The 19,014-nt window shown below is 36.0% G+C and overlaps 1 protein-coding gene across 1 annotated transcript in view; it reads right to left on the bottom strand.

Moving 5' to 3' along the window:
* LOC129232775 (neuroligin-2-like) overlaps positions 1 to 15,976 on the bottom strand; it is a gene marked incomplete at its 5' end in the record, with an annotated part of 77,206 nt that extends 61,230 nt beyond the window's left edge. The window contains 3 exon segments of the mRNA XM_054866878.1: positions 1,902 to 2,087; positions 7,339 to 7,504; positions 15,703 to 15,976. Of these exon segments, the coding sequence (XP_054722853.1) occupies positions 1,902 to 2,087; positions 7,339 to 7,504; positions 15,703 to 15,976 (626 nt within the window).
* Positions 15,977 to 19,014: the final 3,038 nt, after the last annotated feature.

Raw genomic sequence — 19,014 nt, 5'->3', positions numbered from 1 at the left:
GAGGTAGGGAGCATAATAAAAGCATAACGAGAAAAAAAAACATAATTCCGGTATTTTCGGACATAAAAATACTGGAAACAGGGGTGATTGTGAGCTCATCAAAAAATACCTGAACGTTTCAAAGCGAGAATGGGGGGGAGGGGGTGCGGGGGGGGGGGTAATCCTTGGTCCCTATTACTTAAGTGTACCTTTGCCACAGTATTAAATAGTTCTGAGTCAAAATATTGCGTGTACATTTGATTAAATTTTTAATGGATTACAAAGTTACGAGTTGGTGTTATACAAATTATCTTGACATTTGTCCATCTTAAGGGATAGGTGTCCATCTTTAGGCACTTGCAGGTATATTTGATGAGTATTATATAATTTTTAAAAAATGTGGAGGTAGGGAGATAAAAGCATAACAAAAAAAAACATAATTCCGGTATTTTCGGACATGAAAATACCGGAAATACGTCCGAAAATCCCGGAAATTCGGTAAAATACCGGAACACAATCACTCCTGTTTATACTTATTGCATATAAAACTCATTCTGAAGAGCTAATATATATATAGATATATTCTGAATATTAGTTCCAAAATTTGTGAAATGATCTATATAACGCAAAAAGCTCTGGTCCCAAGGAGTGCGTTATAACGGTCTTCTACTGTATAGAGGCGAACGAAATGACCTTTTAGTTTTTTTACTACGGGCAAAGCTGTGTAGGTACCACTAAGGCTCCTATAGTGGAGGAGCCGACGCATCCGCCATTTTGGAGCAAACTTGATCCAGTGCTTCGTAGCGTTAGCATTGCTGCCGATGTTTACATTTCTTTAGCATATGTTAAATTGAGTCAAATGGGTGATTGTTCGGTTGTTAATTGTGTAAACAGCTCCAAAAAAGGATTTCGGCTCTTCAGATTTCCAGTACATGCAGAAAGAAAAAAGAAATGGATAAATAATGACACGCGAAGTGACTGGCAGCCTGGAAACGACGCCAACTGTTTCCAAAATTTCGCCAATGTTCACCTTCGCTCTCCGACTCTCTCGTTCCCTGTTTGGCGAAGGATTGCCAATAAAGGTGGCTTTCCCTGTTGTACGCTTGCTCCAAAATGGCGGATGCGTCGGCCTCATAGACTAATAATAAGAGTAGACCGAGCTATGGCAACCCTTTTGCTGCTCATAAACCAAACCATGTGACTGGTGGATATCCTAGCAACAGCGGGCGTTAATTGTAGCAGACGATCAACGCCAGCGCGAAATAAAATAAATAGAATTGATGGAACACGGAAGAATGATCTTTTATGGAGTCTGATTTGTAAATTTGTTATTCTAAGTTGTAAATATTTTGTTAATATAGTGAGTTTTTCGTTTAGAAAGTAGTGTGCGTTTTCTTTAGTCAATTTCAACAACTCTCTAAGCAATTAAATATTCAAGCGCCCAAAAAGAATCGGCAAACGGTAAGATTTTTACCTACAGTTTCAATTTAAGATACCGATTAGTACATTTTTGCGTTAACGCAAAACGTTTACGCCATTTCGCTCACGCCAACAGCTCCAAATGAAATAAAAGTGACCGAAAACTGATCAAAAACTATTACCAATGTCAAAATAATGCATAACTAAAAGAAAAACAGTTCAATCTCTGCACCTGGAAAAAAATTATAATGAAAACACATTACTTAAAATACATGTCGAGTGCCAAACTATAGATAATGCTGCCATCTAGCAACCATGCTGCCAAAGTCTTCGCCAAGCCCTTCCACTAGTCACATGATACATCTATGAACCCATTTTCTTTATCAGCAAGAATGAGAAAGCTCGGTCTACTCTTATTATTAGTCTATGGTCGGCCTCTCCAGTTATAGGGGCTCTAGGTACCACTAGTGCATAATATTTTGCTTCCGAAACTGTCGACTCACCCTTGGAGAGGGGGGAGAGGGCCAAGATGGCGGCGCTGGCAGCCCCTGCCCCAGTCCCGAAGAGCGTGATCTTGTCTCTGTCTCCATCGAAGGCATCGATGTTCTCGTGGACCCACTTGAGGGCAGCCACCTGGTCCAGCAGGCCATAGTTGCCGGGGGAGTTCTGGTCCCCGGTCGCCAGGAAGCCTGAAGAGATTTTGCTTACTTTAACCGGGCGTGAAAAAGCCGACTTCACATGAATCAAAAAGGATGACAGTAAAAACTCGTACAGATACAGGGTGGCGACAGAAACTGTGAAAAAAAAGTTCCCTGACTTTTCCCTGATTTCCCTGATTAAGTTCATCAAATTTCCCTGAATTACGTTACCAATGATAATGGTTTTCTTTCTTTGCCCTACTTGAAATCCATAGTATGTTTGTATAAAATGCAGTATTTTAAATGTTTTAAGTTGTGTAAATTTGTTGAACTAAAGATATATTTTTAAAAAATGCTACTTTTTTAATAAAATGGTTTGAAAAAAACATATCAAGTCAATTTTTTTGGGGAAAAAAACCCTACAAAACAGTATATTAAATTTTTCTACAATGGAAAAATTATACAAAATTAAAAAAAAAAACACTTTACTTCCAGAAACCACTTAGCATAAGAATCTTAAGAAACCAGCGGCAGTGTACAATCGCACCTCATTAATTTTACTTTTTTTTTGAACAGATAATTGGCAGAAAATGCGTAGGAATTAGAATATTTAATTTTGTAAAGCAAAAAAAAAATTTTTTTTTCTTCATAAAATCAATTTTCCCTGATTTTTTGTTATTTTTTTCAAAATTCCCTGATATTTCCCTGACTTTTCCCTGATTAATAAAGTTCCCTGACTTTTCCCTGATCTGTCGCCACCCTGAGATACTGTCCAACCACGGATTGCATGGAATATTCAAACATCCAGATAAGACGAATCTATGTGAATAAGGGGGGAAAGTAAAAATTTGATGCACATATTCTGCTCATTTGAATGAGACTCTGCTTCGGCAAAAATTGACATTGGTAAAAAATAACAGATTCGTCCATTTCCGGCTGTAAAACGGATGTTTGTCTTTCCATACAATCTGTGGTCAGACTGTACATAACATCACCCTAGAGCAACAGTAGGATATCTTAGGTCGCGTTCGACGACCTCAAACGGTCGACCGGTGATTAACCGCAACATTCTATGAGAGCTAACGGTTGACTGGTTGCTGCGGATGTCGTTCTATGAGCCTCATTGGTTGATCTACCGGTCGACTGCAAAATAAGCTGATTGATTGGTTGTTTGAACCACGTGACATTTTTGACTAATTATAAGTATTTTTCACCTGCGTGTTATTTGTTTGAGCAAATAAGCGCTGATCGACCAAAAGCGTTCAATGAAGCATTGGTTGGTGAACCACCGGTTAGTAACCGCTGACATCATTAGCTGTCATGTGATCAACCGACCGGTCCCTACCGGTTGAAGTCGTCGAACGTAAGCTTAGTGTTATTCCTGGGATTAGATGTTTTACTGCTGCTCTGAGGCGACGATATCTCGGGATGTTATTTAGTGCATTAAAAACACATAAGGAGAGTCGGTACTCTGTAATGTTGAATGGCTTAACTTTGGATACCTTTTTGTCAAAAAGGTTTAAGGGGAGTCAGTACCCTCTATACCAGGGTTGGCCGAATTGGACCCAATTGGGTTGGACCCAATGGGTTTTTTTGAAAAAACCCATTTAAAAAAACCCATTATTTAGCCCACTTTTGGGTTTTTTTAAATTTTCTGAGAATTTTTTTAAAAAAAAACAATTAATTTAAATACTTTTACAATTTAAACTTCTTTCTTATTCGTTCTTTACCGCAGACAATGAACATAAAAAATGAATTTTGAACTTTAATAGTATTTCTTAACTCTTAACGGCATTAAAAAAATACTTCAAAGATTTTAGATAAATGTATTTAACTTTTTTCTTGAACTGGTCAATAAATAACTCAAATTATCTCGACCAAGTCCTGTCACGTCTGATTTTCTCAATATGTGTACAGAGGAAACTAATCTAGTTAAAAGGCTTTCATGTGAATTATTTTCTGTAAACCAACACGTCACAAATCTCAAATAAACAAGGTATATTTTTTAGAAATTAACAGGTTTCTCAAACGGTCAGACAGAAAACAGAATAGGATGTACAGTATTTTCATTATCTAATGGAAAAGTTTAATATTTCTTACTCTCTACACAAAAATAGAAAAACAGGTAACATAAAGTTCAAAGAAATGTCTTGATTAAGCTGGAATTCAGTAAAAAGGGATTTAAACTACTTGAGGTTCTACAGTAGTTTTGCATAACAAAATGAAATACAATAAAGTAAAATGCAAAAAAAAATGTAATAATTAAAAACGAACAATAGATTTTATCACTGAAGAAGTAACAATGTTTAGCCTTAACTGTTGGTAATCATGGAAACTGAAAAATCTGAAACTTCACCATTCTTGGGTTTTTTCGTCTTTTATACTTTTCTTCAGAAAACGCTGAATTTTAGCTAGTTTTCCAGCTTTTTTTTCCCGAAGACAATTTTTGCACTTTGTCCACTTACGCTACAATATGCTACAAGTACCCCACATTTTCCCTAAAAAAAGACAAAAAAAAACCACATTTCTTTTAAAAAACCCAACTTTAGTTGGGTTTTTTTGGGTTTTATTTAAAAAAACCCAAAAAACCCTGGGTCCATGGGCTTTTTAAAAAAAACCCGGGTTTTTGCCAACCCTGCCCTATACCGTCAATGTTAACTTGCACAGGTTCATGTACCTTTTTCTGAAAATCTATTAAAGATACAAGTATGAAATTTTTCCTGCACCTTAAGTTGACTCTTTCCTCTATACTGAAGCAAAATTTTACAGAAAGAAAGATTAGTTTTTTTAAATAAAATTCTAATGTGTAAGTCACAGTATTTTTTTTCAAAAAATGCCATTTTGCAACATAAAATCAGCTCTATAAAAAAATATTTTTCGAAATATGAGGAAAAATTTACTTCAGTATATGCAATTAGGTGTATGGAATAGGTGGTAAAAATTTCAAAGCCTAACACAATTTAGTTTCTGAGAAAAAGGAACATTTAGTTTCAAAAATACCGTTTCGAGATATTGCAGTTTAAAGGGGAAAACTATAAGTCATCAAAATAGGTTTACATTTTTTTAAAGCTTTTTTTGAATTACTTCTAATATAAGCATAATCAAGAAGTTTGTATCATAAAAAAGTATTGAAATGGAGTTTCAAAATAAATAAAAACAAATAAATCGAATTTTTGAAAGTATTTAGGGCACTGACTCCCCTTAAGGGTAGAAAATTACAATTTTCAGTCACACTTGCCAACATCTACCGGAAAAAAAATCCAGTAGATGATTGCGACACACAGCAGTATCGCTTTTTTCTTTGTTATTTTGGGAAAAATAGTATTATTTTTCCTCTCTTTCAAAGTATAGTCAAATGCAAGTTCCCTACATCATGCAAGAAATCGAGAAAAATGCTAGAAATTCAGGAATCCCCTATTCAAGAACATCGGTGACTTAACATCGTAATAATGCAAGTGAAATTGACCTCAATGACCTATGCTAGCAAAAGCTTAGTACAGTAAAACCTGTAAAGTTGACCACCTTTGTAAGTTGACCACCTGTCTATGTTGACCGCTTTTGTCTGGAACGGAATGAGTCCTATCTTATATAATGATGGAAAACCTCTGTAACTTGACCACCTCTCTATCTTGACCACCTGTCTATCTTGACCACTAATGTACGCCAAATTTGGTTTGGAGTATTGTAAAAAACCCTTTGTAAGTTGACCACCTGTCTATGTTGACCGCTTTTGTCTGGAACAGAATGAGTCCTATCTTATATAATGAAGGAAAACCTCTGTAACTTGACCACCTCTCTATCTTGACCACCTGTCTACCTTGACCACTAATGAACACCAAATTTGGTTTGGAGTATTGTAAAAAACCCTTTGTAAGTTGACCACTTGGTTTATTTTTTAAAATTTTATTTAGCAAATTATTTTTATTATTATTATTATTTTTTTATAGCTTTCCAAGAATATTTTTGATGTCAGACCAGCATTTTACCAACTAAATGAAACAGCAGCATAACTAAACATTTTGAGTTTGAGTAGATCATCATGGGGTTATAAATGTATATGAGAAAAATTTTTTAATTTTTGATTAGCTATGAATTTTTAGGAACTATTAATATCAAATGAGTAACTTTTCATAAACAATAAGACTTTTTTTTTTTAACAATTTACTGAAATTTTAAATTTGCATGACACATTATATGTCATTCCGGGAAAATAATCTCTAAAAATATTTGAATAACATTTTAAATTATTGTTTCAAAGTGATGCTAAACAATGAAAGTGAGTTGAACAGAAAGAATAAGTGTCAATTAGTCAAAAAATGAATACATGGTGCAAGAAAGGAAAAAAAAAAAACCATTACCCCCTTTATAAGTTGACCACCTGTCTAAGTTGACCACCAAAGTACTGCACCGCAAGTGGTCAACTTACACAGGTTTCACTTATGTGAATTTATATTAAAGTATTGGTTCAGTACATTTCTGACCATGTGATTGCAGAAAATGTAACACGAGGGCCTATTCACTTCTATAGATAACACTATCTTCTTCATCACTTTTCTTGCCTTTTCGTTTCATGGAGTCCATCGATTTGGCGAGTGAGGCATTCATTTTATAGTTTTATACCTTTGGCTTCCGTCCAATGAGTTTTCCAATTATAGTTGACCTTTTGAAACGTTGATAAATTTTAGTTGCATTGTTAAGAAGTCTCTCCATCATTTTTTCATGGAACGATATTGGGACATTAGTTTATCCACGAACTCTGCAAGACTCGTTAGATTTAAAAGATGATACAGTAGAAGACCGTTATAACGCAATTCTCTATAAACGGCACAACTTTTCAGAAGTAAACAATAGGTTTTGAAGTTTAAAAAAATCCCTCTGTTTTGCTCTGCAAACATAAAAATTGTTGGGCAAATTAAATTTTGAAAGTTTTTCATCCTTCCATCTTATTTCAAAGCTTTTAAATTGAAAATGAGTACTCATAGCGAACAGAAAATACCAGATGGCTCTTGAAAATGCAGCTGTTATGCAAACCATGGAGCTAGCAGAAGTGCAGGATTTTGATTGTGAAACATATTTATTTGTGAACAACTAATTGTAATATCGGTGCTTTAGTACTCATTGCAGATAAAACTCATTCTGAAGTGCTGATATATAGATACATTTTGAATATTAGTTTCAAAATGTGTGAAATGATCTATATAACACAAAAACCTATATAACGCAAAAGCTCCGGTCCCAAGGTGTGCTTTATAACGGTCTTCTACTGTATCACTCTTCAGCAATATCAGAAAGATTTTCTCACCCAGGTGGCCCAGTCTGTAGTTGAAGGTGACGACGATGACCCTCTGCGAGGCAGCCAACATGTGTCCTGGAAAGAGGGCGCCACTGCCATGCTCAAAATGGCCACCATGGATGTAAACCATCACCGGGTACTTATCCCGAACGGGGGTGTCTGGGGTCAACTCCCCCTGCAACGAACACGCATTAATAACATTCAGGAATTAGAAATTATGAAGCAAGTTAAATGTAACATTTATACAAATACAAAAGTGACGACCAGCAACAGGCTCTGGGCCCAGCTACACTGGTCCTAGTCCATTTACAATCCCCAGTGAAGATCAATGGCCCTCTTAAAACTATCTACTCCCTTGCTCATGACCACCTCTTCCGGTAAGCTGTTCCAAGGTTCCACTACCCTGCTAGATAATAATTTTTCCTAACATCCATGTTAGCCTGAGATTTAAATAGTTTAAAACAATGACCCCTCGTCCTGTTTTCAGTGCTAAACTTCAGCCCCGTAACATCTTTCGTTTTAATAAATTTAAACAACTGAATCATGTCCCCTCGATCTCTTCTTTGCTCAAGACCGTACATTTTTAGCCTTCTAAGCCTGGAATCGTAATCTAAGTGAGAAAGTCCATTCATTAGCCATGTAGCCCGCCTTTGAACCCTTTCCAATACATTAATGTCTTTCTTAAGATAAGGAGACCAAAACTGAACAGCAGACTCCAAATGGGGTCTTACCAAACTTCTATATAAGGGCAGAAGAACTTCTTTAGATTTGTTTGAAATAGATCTATTGATAAACCCAAGCATCTTATTGGCTTTGTTGCTAGCAATGCTGCACGATTGGCTAAACTTTAAATCCTGACTTATTAAGACCCCCCAGATCAGTAACTTTGTCTTTAGGAAAACAATAACAAAAGTTTCTGATAATAGCAATAAAACTTCAAATTTAAGTTAACAGACTACAAGATCCCCCCCCTTCCCCTGTTTTTACAGGATAGTTTTTATCGGCATTACCAAGCAATCAGGATCAAAAAAAATTAGCAACAAGATCAGCTTTTTATCATGCAATTTCCTTACTTAAAAACAAACCTAAAAATAAAGAATACACTAACACCAACAAAGATAAACTGTTCAATTCACAAAATAATCATAAATATGTTTAGAAGGAAATACTTGTCATCACCTTTCTTAATTTTATCATAGCATACACTCATTCAATAAAAACCACTTTGAAAATTAATACGAAACTTAAACTATACTCGAGAAATATCTATATATATATAAATGAATGTTTGTCTGTATGTCATCCATGAACTCAAAAACTACCTGGCAGATTTATCTGAAACTTTCACCGATTGTTATTTTTGGTACCAGGAATGTTTAGGGACCGGTTCGAAAAAAATCCGATCGATCGTTCCTTTTTTATTCCAATTTAAGTCACAATCCATTGGATAAATACGAATAAAATGATCGGCTGCAGAAATTAATTCGCGTGAAAGATCTCATTGATAAGAAGTTAGCATTTTTCTTGAGTTTGAACAAATAAATTCTTTCTTTATTGTTTTATGGCTTTTCATGCAACGGGGGGATTTAAAACTTTTTCCATTTGATAATTTTAGCGATGGATTGATCTTGGAAACTGCGTGAGTACAAAATTTGAGTATAGTCACTGGATACCTGGACCGATTATTATGAAAATGGCTATATATATGTATTTTTCCACGGAGAAGGTGCATCATATGCCCATTGAAGCCACTCGCCACCAGGTGGCACTGCAGAGTAGCCACTTCTGCCCCGTTCAACCGATTGTCATGAAAATCAGTATAATGATGTATTTTTTTGTTGGCGTAGCAACGCACGTCGGGTACAGCTAGTTAACCTATAAACTATAATATAATTGACTTTTAAACAAAACTAATTTAGTAAGTTATCACCCTATAGCCAGGGCTAAGGCAGAAATACATGAAATACACCGCCAGCTAAGTCAATCCAGCCGAGGACTGGAGTTTCGTGCTTAATAGCACTCGTCAGCCCGGCATGGGAAGTGACTGAGCTGGAGATGGAAAACCTCTTAAGGAAGCCAAGAGTGCCAAACAAGCTGGTAGCTAATATAGAATCTGTACTGACCAAATGAGTGACCGAAGCAATGGTTCGGTTCAACTCGAGGATTGAAGGCAAGGCAGGTATATTCAGTAAGTTACCGCCCTATTGCCAGGGCTTAGGCAGAAATACATTAAGTACACCGCCAGCTCAGTCACTTCTTATGCCGGCTTGATGAGTGCTAATAAGCACAAAACTGCAGTCCTCGGCTGGAATTGACTGAGCTGGCGGTGTATTTCATGTAAAACTAATTTACTCTGCTCTGTACTGCATTATTCATATTGTTATTTTCCTTTTTTGAAAAAATTGTTGCAGTTATTTATTCCTACAAATAACAAACACCTAAAAAAAATAATGCATAGCATACTGAAAAAATTCCATTGGGGTGCCTATTTGCAATGTCACTAAAATGTTGCATTCAGTTTCACAACCTGCATACCATACATCAAACAAAACTGACCTAACAATTAATAAAAGGTAAATAATAAGGTAAATGAACTGCACTTGCAAAATTGCCAAAATCTACAAGAAATGGTAGGGCTTACAGCGTTGAAAACTTTTGACCTTATTAAAGAAAAATTCAATAGAAAAAGATATTTTGACCACTCTTGCTCTAAAAAAAAGTTTTTATTTCTAATGGCAGATTATAGACAGAAATAACAAAAAAAAAAAAAAAAAAGAATTTTAAAACCTCAAACACTGAAAATAAAGAAAAGAAAATAAAGAGTTCATTTTTTTACTAAAGAAAAAAAAAATTATTAATCGTCCTAGATTCATAAATCAAAAAGTTTTACAAACATGTGACAGAATTTCTGATTTTTTTTTTTTTTTTAAATTTTTGCCAAAAAGTTAATTTTTTTCTTGAACTTTTTTTAAAAATTGCATTTAATACATTTATAGAGTTTTAAAGCAAATTTCATTACAATAAAGGTTTTTTTTTTATTTACAATCTTATATAGATTTTTCCTACATTCATCAGAAGTCATGTCATGATCAAATCTGCAAAAAATCAACCACGCAAACACAAAACATAAAACAAGAAATACTCTAGAGTAAATGTTTAAATCTGATCTTCAATGTGCATTAAATTAGTTTTAGGTCTACGTTGAGCCACATTTCATTGCACAGACCAAAACTTTTTTCTATAATAAGCAGTGCTGAGTAATGCAAGTAATGCACTAGTGATGAAAGTTAAAATTATCATAAAACTAAATGTCATACTTGGAATGAGAACTTTGTGGTGGATTTTTGCTCTTAAAATTTTATCAAAAAAAATGAAAAAAGACTTTGAGGGTAAATGGTTAAAAAACAGGTACATAAAACATTCTACATAAAATATAGGGTGTTCCAAAAATAATGATCCATACATAAAACAAGGAACATCTATATAAATAAAACAAAGAATATATGTGTGTATGTTCCCCATACAAATCCAGTTTACGTTGGAGCTCTACTAAATTTGGCAGGAAGGTTAGGGCATCCGAGAAGGAACGCAGGGGGGGTTTGGAACGCCAAGAATGAACCAAACCTTTTGAATTTTAATTTTAAGGCCTGAAAATGGCATTAAATGGCTCTTTCTACCCGATAATAGTTATCCAATCAGTTCAAATTTAGCGCAATTCGAAAGCCCGAGGAAAACACCCCTGAAATTGAATTAATTCCTCCTCATTAAAAAAAAAACAAGGGTGTAAAATTACAGGGGAAAAATTAAAAGCATTTTTAAGCCTAATGGAACAGAAATTTTATGTCAGAAAATTGTCTAGCATGATTTCATTTTAAATCAGCGTAAATAAAGCCATTCAGAAGGTTGCCACTTTTTTTTCTCGACTCTGACTAAATAAAAGTTTGTCTTTGCTTCAAGGTAAAAGATTTTCCTTTTGATTATTATTTGGCAATTTATCTTTCTTTTTTTTTTCGGGATCTTAAGTGCATAAATGGAGGGTTGCATTTAATTTATTCGGGATTTTCTGATTTGCCATTTTCTTTCATTAAGAAAGATTATTTTGACAGGAAATTTTACAGTTTTTTTTTCCCCCAATTGAAGCCCGATTGTCGAACATGCGTCATTTGACACAACATTTATTTTAGAGGTAGACTGTGCAAAGCCGGGTGACACAGCACCCCACCCCCTCACCCCCATGAACGAACCTACCGTTTTAGGTACGAAAAATTTCGGCACAAAATCGGCCAGGAATAAGACACCTAACTGGGGATAAACCTTGCAAATTAATTTCACGAGGAACGAAATGAGGTAGTGCAAATATTTACATTCAAAAATAATTAATGATTTGATAAGATACTTTAATTTCATGCATAAAGTGGAGAAACACAAGGTAGACAGATACTGTTCTCGACGGTTTAGGGGGGAAAGGGTTCATAACCCTCCCCCCCCTTACATCCGCAAAAGTAGAGAGGTGGGCACTAAAGAGTGAGAACCATTGGATTACTGTTTTCTTAAAAAATGGGTCGTTATATTTGGATTTGGATGAAGGATTTAAATCAGGGTTGGCTTTCTGCCGGCAGAAACTAGTTTTTGCCGTGCCAGTGGCAGAAACTGGTTATAACCGGTAGAAACTGGCAGAACTGGCAAAAACTTAAAAATGTCTTTAATAACTCAAGTAATTAGTAAATGATATTTGTTTAAGTAAACTAAAAAAATTAAACATCATTTCATCATTTTAAAAAATAAAATACTATGCTAGTGCCCTTGATTTAGTTTTGAAAAGGGAACTTTCTAATTGCAGAGGCTCGTAGTATTTGGATTAATTTAACAAAGGATAAAAAATCATACAGGGGTGCTTAGGAAAGAGGAGTGACATACAGAATTAAATAGGCATTACTGATTGTAATTGGCTCACTTATATGCTTCCTGTTTGTGATTGAAACTATCATGTCATATGCTTCAAGAAGAAAGTGCCAGAATTTTACCTGCCTAAATTTTGTACCTAAAGTCACAGCTTTGCAAAACAACTTGGCCCCATTTCTCAAAACTTATTTTTCCAATCAAATTTTTACCACAGCCCCAGTTACTACTTGGTGGACCAGTTATACAATAGATGAAAGTTTCACGAACATTGCTTGCTCCTTGATCCATTGTCTGGCAATAGTTAATAGTCTGGTAATAGTTAATTCTTGATATGCAACTGAAAATGCATGGAAAAAATAATTAATTGTTAACCAAAGTACTGTAATTTTATTACAAAATTTTCTAAATCAAATGTTACATTGTTTGGACCCTGCAATAAGGCAATAAGGCAATAAGGCAGAAAGGCTCTTCTGTTTTAAGAATGTTCCAAAATTTTTCATTTGTGCGTAGTAAATTGAGAACCTGTTTAGATTTTTGAAACCACCTTTTCTAAGAGGCAATTGCAGAGTCCAAACAATGTAACATTTGATTTAGAAAATTTTGTAATAAAATTACAGTACTTTGGTTAACAATTAATTATTTTTTCCATGCATTTTCAGTTGCACATCAGGAATTAATTTTTTATTTTTTGAGTTTTTGCCAGTTTCTGCCGCAAAGTGGCAGAAAGAGGTTTTTGCCATGCCGGTTTTAACCGGTTTCTACCAGTGGTTTTAACCGCCTTGGCAGAAACTTGCCAACCCTGATTCCAATTGAGTGAAGCCCAACACACTTTTGCCAAACAGACTCACCGGAGAGAAAATGTTGAGGTAGAGGCAGTCTTCGTCGGTGGTGTTGATCCCTTTCCCCTTGGCCAGGAAATCCTCGTTCTGAGGGCAGGAGGGGCGGTAGCGGGAGGCATCCACCACCCCAAAGCGAATGCCGCCCCGGGGGGGCTGGAAGGGAAAGAAAACAAAAATTATTTCAACGGACAGATGGAATGGGGTTGTTTCCTTCAGTCAAAAGTACAGTAACTCCTCGTTATATCGCGCTTTTCGGGGGACAAAGAAAAAGCGCGATATAACGGAGGGCATTAAACAGGGTTGGCAAAAACCCGGGTTTTTTTAAAAAAGCCCATGGACCCAGGGTTTTTTTCAATAAAACCCAAAAAAAAAACCAACTAAAGCTGGGTTTTTTAAAAGAAATGTGGGTTTTTTTGTCTTTTTTTAGGGAAAATGTGGGGTAGTAGCATATTGTAGCGTAAGTATATGGACAAAGCACAAAAATTGTCTTAGGGTAAAAAAAGCTGGAAAATTCAGCGTTTTCTGAAGAAAAGTAAAAAAGACGACAAAGCCCAAATATGGTGAAGTTTCAGATTTTTTAGTTTTCATGATTATCAACAGTTAAGGCAGAGTTACTTCTCGGGTGATAAAATCTATTGTTCGTTTGTAATTACTACATTTTTTTTTTTCATTTTACTTTATTGTATTTCATTTTGTTATGCAAAACTACTGTTCAACCTCAAGAAGTTTAAATCCTTTTTTACTGAATTCCAGCTTAATCAAGACATTTCTTTGAATTTTATGTTGCCTGTTTTTCTATTTCTGTGTACAGAGCAAGAAATATTTAACTTTTTCGTAAGATAATGAAAATACTGTACATCCTTTTCTGTTTTCTGTCCGACCGTTTGAAAACCTGTTAGTTTCTAAAAAATATACCTTGTTTATTCGAGATTTGTGACTTGTTGGTTTGCAGAAAATAATTCACATGAAAGCCTTTTAGCTAGAGTAATTCCCTCTGTACAATCTACAAATATTGAGAAAATCAGACGTGACAGGACTTAGTCAAGATAATTTGAGTTATTTATTGACCAGTTAAAGAAAAAAGTTAAATATATTTATTTAAAATCTTTGAAGTATTTTTTTTAGTGCTGCTAAGAGTTAAGAAATACTATTAAAGTTCAAAATTCATTTTCTATGTCCATTGTCTGTGGTGAAGAACAAATAAAAAAGAAGTTTAAATTGTGAAAGTATTTAAATTAATAATTTTTTAAAAAACTTCTCGGAAAATTTTTAAAAAACCCAAAAGTGGGCTAAATAATGGGTTTTCTTAAATGGGTTTTTTCAAAAAAACCCATTGGGTCCAACCCAATTGGGTCCATTCCGGCCAACCCTGGCATTAAAAACAGTTATGTCTAATACACAAGTAAATCGGCATTCGTTCTTCTTGACATTAGTTTCTAATGGTTTCGATGTGGGTACTAGCACACCTATTGAAATTTAAACAAGATTGAAATTGAAGTAAATTTTCACCGTGAGGAAGTTAAAATCATCAAATGGCGAATGAAGACGATCTTTCTGAGCTACCGCGAGGTAAGAATGAGCATTCCAATACCCTCTCATTCCGAGCAGGTTTTCTGATCCGTTTTACTTGATGTAGAAAGAATGAGAAAAGTAAAAGAAACCAGATTGTTTCCAGGAAACTAGTTCGCCCGTCCATACCATCCTTCCTTTCTTTGATGCAAATCCTGGTTTGTGCAACCAAGTACAAATCTTTCCTGTACTAAAAGAAGGGCGTATGTTCTCTTCTACGTGGGCTACTATGACACTTGCTTGATGTCTCTCACTCCTTGTAAAGGCAATGTATCAATACAAAAGAAGATGTCAAGCAGTTTACAGACCATCTTAAACTGAAATTTACTGTGCGGGTATGTACATTTGGATGACGGGAATTGTGCTGCTGCTTTTCCAGCGAATCCAGAAAAATAGCTTCCTTTTGTTCATCTTTACTAATAATAAAGCTGAAAGTCTCTCTGTCCGGAGGATGTCTGGATGTCTGTAGGATGTCTGTGACGCGCATAGCGCCTAGACCGTTCGGCCGATTTTCATGAAATTTGGCACAAAGTTAGTATGTAGCATGGGGGTGTGCACCTCGAAGCGATGTTTCGAAAATTCGATGCGGTTCTTTTTCCATTCCAATTTTAAGAAAAGAAATATCATGAGATGGACGAGTCAATTACGAAATTATCACAACGTGGAACCGTAACATGGGCAGAAGCCAACTGGCGAGATACGAAATTATCACAACGTGGAACGGTAACATGGGCAGGAGCCAATCGGCGAGATACGAAATGATCATAACGTGGAACCGTAACATGGGCAGAAGCCAACTGGCAAGATACGAAATTATCACAACGTGGAACGGTAACATGGGCAGGAGCCAATCGGCGAGATACGAAATGATCATAACGTGGAACCGTAAGATGGGCACAAGCCAACCGGCGAGAGAATTCACCATACATTATTTGTAAATATACAGGCGAACCAAAAGACTTTTTGATTTTTCTATTGCGGGCGAAGCCGTGCGGGTACCACTAGTACAATATAAAATAACGTATAAAATAACTGCATAAAATAACGACAGTCGAGCGCGTACCTTGAACTGCAGGCTCTCCGTGTTCCTCTTCCTTACGGGGGGTTCCGCGTAGGGGATCCCCAGGAACACCCTGACGGAGTTCTTGGGGCCGTAGGAGGAAGGGTTGGAGGGTCGATCCCTGACGTCGACCCCCGGGCCGTCGCACAGGCTGACCTGTCGACCCCTGACGTTGCCGTGGAGGGTCACTTTCTCCACGATGGTCACTTCGGGTCGACCCACGCACCTTTCGTCGTCCACCGCATGCTCGAACTCTGTGTTGCTGTACGTGTAGTACCTGGGGTCGGAAAAAATTTGCGTCAGAGAATTCAAAGCCCGACAATTAACAACAGGGCCCGATTTACACACCTGGGCACCCCGGGCATTGACAAATAGGGTGCCCCCCCCCCCCCACACAAAAATATGAAGGTAAGAAGGTAAGTATCTAAAGAAGTTCTTCTGCCCTTATATAGAAGTTTGGTAAGACCCCATTTGGAGTATGCTGTTCAGTTTTGGTCTCCTTGTCTTAAGAAAGACATTAACGTATTGGAAAGGGTTCAAAGGCGGCCTACAAGCCTAATAAATGGACTTTCTCACTTAGACTATGATTCCAGGCTCAGAAGGCTGAAAATGTACGGTCTTGAGCAAGGAAGAGACCGAGGGGACATGATTCGGTTGTTTAAATTTATTAAAATGAAAGATGTTACGGGGCTGAAGTTTAGCCACTGAAAACAGGACGAGGGGTCATTGTTTCAAGCTATTTAGATCTTGGGCTAACATGGATATTAGGAAAAATTATTATCTTAGCAGGGTAGTGGAACCTTGGAACAGCTTACCGGAAGAGGTGGTCATGAGCATGGGAGTAGACAGTTTTAAGAGGGCCATTGATCTTCACTGGGGATTGTAAATGGACGAGGACCAGTCTAGCTGGGCCCAGAGCCTGTTGCTGGTCGTCACTTTTGTATTTGTATTTGTATTTACACTTAGTCATTTCGGGGCGGGGGGTCCGCCCCCTTTAACTCCGCCACCGAGGGGGGAGCCAGGGACCGATTTACACCTGGATGCCCCGGGCACTGACAAATAGGGTGCCCCCCCCCCCCACACACACAAAAAATATGAAGGTAAGTGTTGGATATTATTTTATTTTGATAGAAATAAAACTTTAAAATATCGATTTCATACGAAAAAAGTTAATAATTAAGATGTTTCGCAAAGAAATCATTTCTAATAAATTTAAAATAAATTTATGGTCTTCATGTTAGAAAATTTTTACATGAAAACTATGATACAAATGGTAAAGGTAAATCATAATGTGCTTTCTGCGCATCAATGATTCTTTATATATTTTCTCCTTTGTTTTCTTGTAGTAAATTCATCTATTATGTTCTCGTAATCAAGTTTTAGGTCAAACTTCCTTCTATTGATAATACAGCTAATAAAGATAATTTACCATCAGAAATGAGAGTACGCAAAGGACACTTAATTCTGTTCAATATCGAAAATGATCGTTCTTCACAACAATTGGCTAATATGCTTTCATTTAATAAAAAAAAAAATTTCAAATTACAAAAATTTTTTGTTCTCTTTAGTTAGAGACCCCGAACACTGGTCCCTAAAAAAAAATTGATGACAGAAATTTGGTGCCCCCCTTTCCTTTGGTGCCCCAGGCCCCAATTGCCCTGCCATAAATCAGTCCCTGATTAACAAGCATACGAGAGAAAACATTGTTGTATTCTAATCATATATTCAAATAGGTAAATCATTTCAGCATCGTGCCTTGAAAAAGTGAGAGGGCCAGATCATGGGTGCACCCTCCCCCCCCCTCTTGGTTTTTGAAAAAAAAAAGAATTAAAAATATATATATTTTTTTAATATTTAAACTTTTTTTTTGTTAAATTAATAAAATTAAATATACTTTCGCAACTAAATTAAAAACATTAAGAAGTAATAACTTTTAAGGTATATTCAAAACTAAATATGAAAATAATCTAAAAAATAATGATTGCTTCTCTAAATTGTCGTTATAGTAAGCTAATTACTTGAAGACAAAGACTCAAGAAACGAGCAAACGGTCTAATCTTGTGCAAATGAAGGTTTCTTCCTTTACTGTTGTTTATTTTACATAGCCTGAATGGCTTAAGAACATTCAAGCTATGTAAAATAAACAGCATTCAGGTAGGGTTACGGTCTCTGCGAATCCTGCTGTAAATATTAAAGTTCAATGCATTGGTGTTGAGGGGAAAAAACACACACACACACACGCAGATAACCCGCGACAACGTATAATCCCCATTCATTAATTTTACACTTTTAACAGATAATCTGCGGATTATATGCAAGATAATACAAACAATCCTTTTTTTTTAATTTCAAGCACATACGCACCAAAAAAAAAGTAAAATAAATAAAAATCATAAATTATTGTCTTCTGAAAAAAGTGAGGGGGCCCGGGCCCCCTCTGGCCCCTCCCATGAGCCGCCACTGATTTTAACATAATGATGCAATCTCGAAAGGCCAAGGCCACTCTGACGTCATACTTATCCTTCCCACAATTCCCTTCTTTCTCCCTTCACTAGTTCGTCTTCTTTGTTCTCTAGATGTAGTGTTAGTGTATATCTGTTTTGTGCCGTATGAATATACAGTAGAATGCTTTTATAACGCCGACCTGTACAACGCAATTCTCTGTAAACCGCACAACTTTTCAGAAGTAAACAACAAGTTTTGAAGTGTAAAAAATCCCTCTGTTTTGCCTTGCGAACATAAAAATGGTTAGGAAAATTAAGTTTTGAATCAGTTTTTCATCTTTACAGCTTAATTCAAAACTTTTAAGCGAAAATTAATATTCACAGTAAAGAAAAAATATCTGACGACTCTTGAAAATGCAGCTGTTATGCAAAATATGAAGCTAGCAGAAGTGCAGGATAATTCACTTTCTTTTAATCGTAAGCATATTTATTTGTGAATGATTAGTTGTATAATTAGTGTTTTAATACTCATTGCAGATAGAACTCATTCTGAAGTGCTAATATATATATATTCTGAATATTAGTTTCAAAATTTGTGAAATGACCTATATAATGCCAAAACCTGTATAACGCAAAAGCTCTGGTCCCAAGGTGTGCGTTATAACGGTCTTCTACTGCATATATATTCTGAATATTAGTTTCAAAATCTGTGAAATGACCATATAATGCAAAAGCTCTGGTCCCAAGGTGTGTTATAACGGTCTTCTACTGTATATATATTCTGAATATTAGTTTCAAAATCTGTGAAATGACCTATATAACGTCAAAACCTGTATAACGCAAAAGCTCTGGTCCCAAGGTGTGTGTTACA

Source organism: Uloborus diversus, unplaced genomic scaffold (genome assembly GCF_026930045.1).
Source record: "Uloborus diversus isolate 005 unplaced genomic scaffold, Udiv.v.3.1 scaffold_14, whole genome shotgun sequence".
In the NCBI taxonomy this organism is placed as follows: Eukaryota; Metazoa; Arthropoda; class Arachnida; order Araneae; family Uloboridae; genus Uloborus; species Uloborus diversus.
The sequence above is the reverse complement of the archived record's forward strand: the minus strand, read 5'-3'. Positions and strand labels throughout refer to the sequence as shown.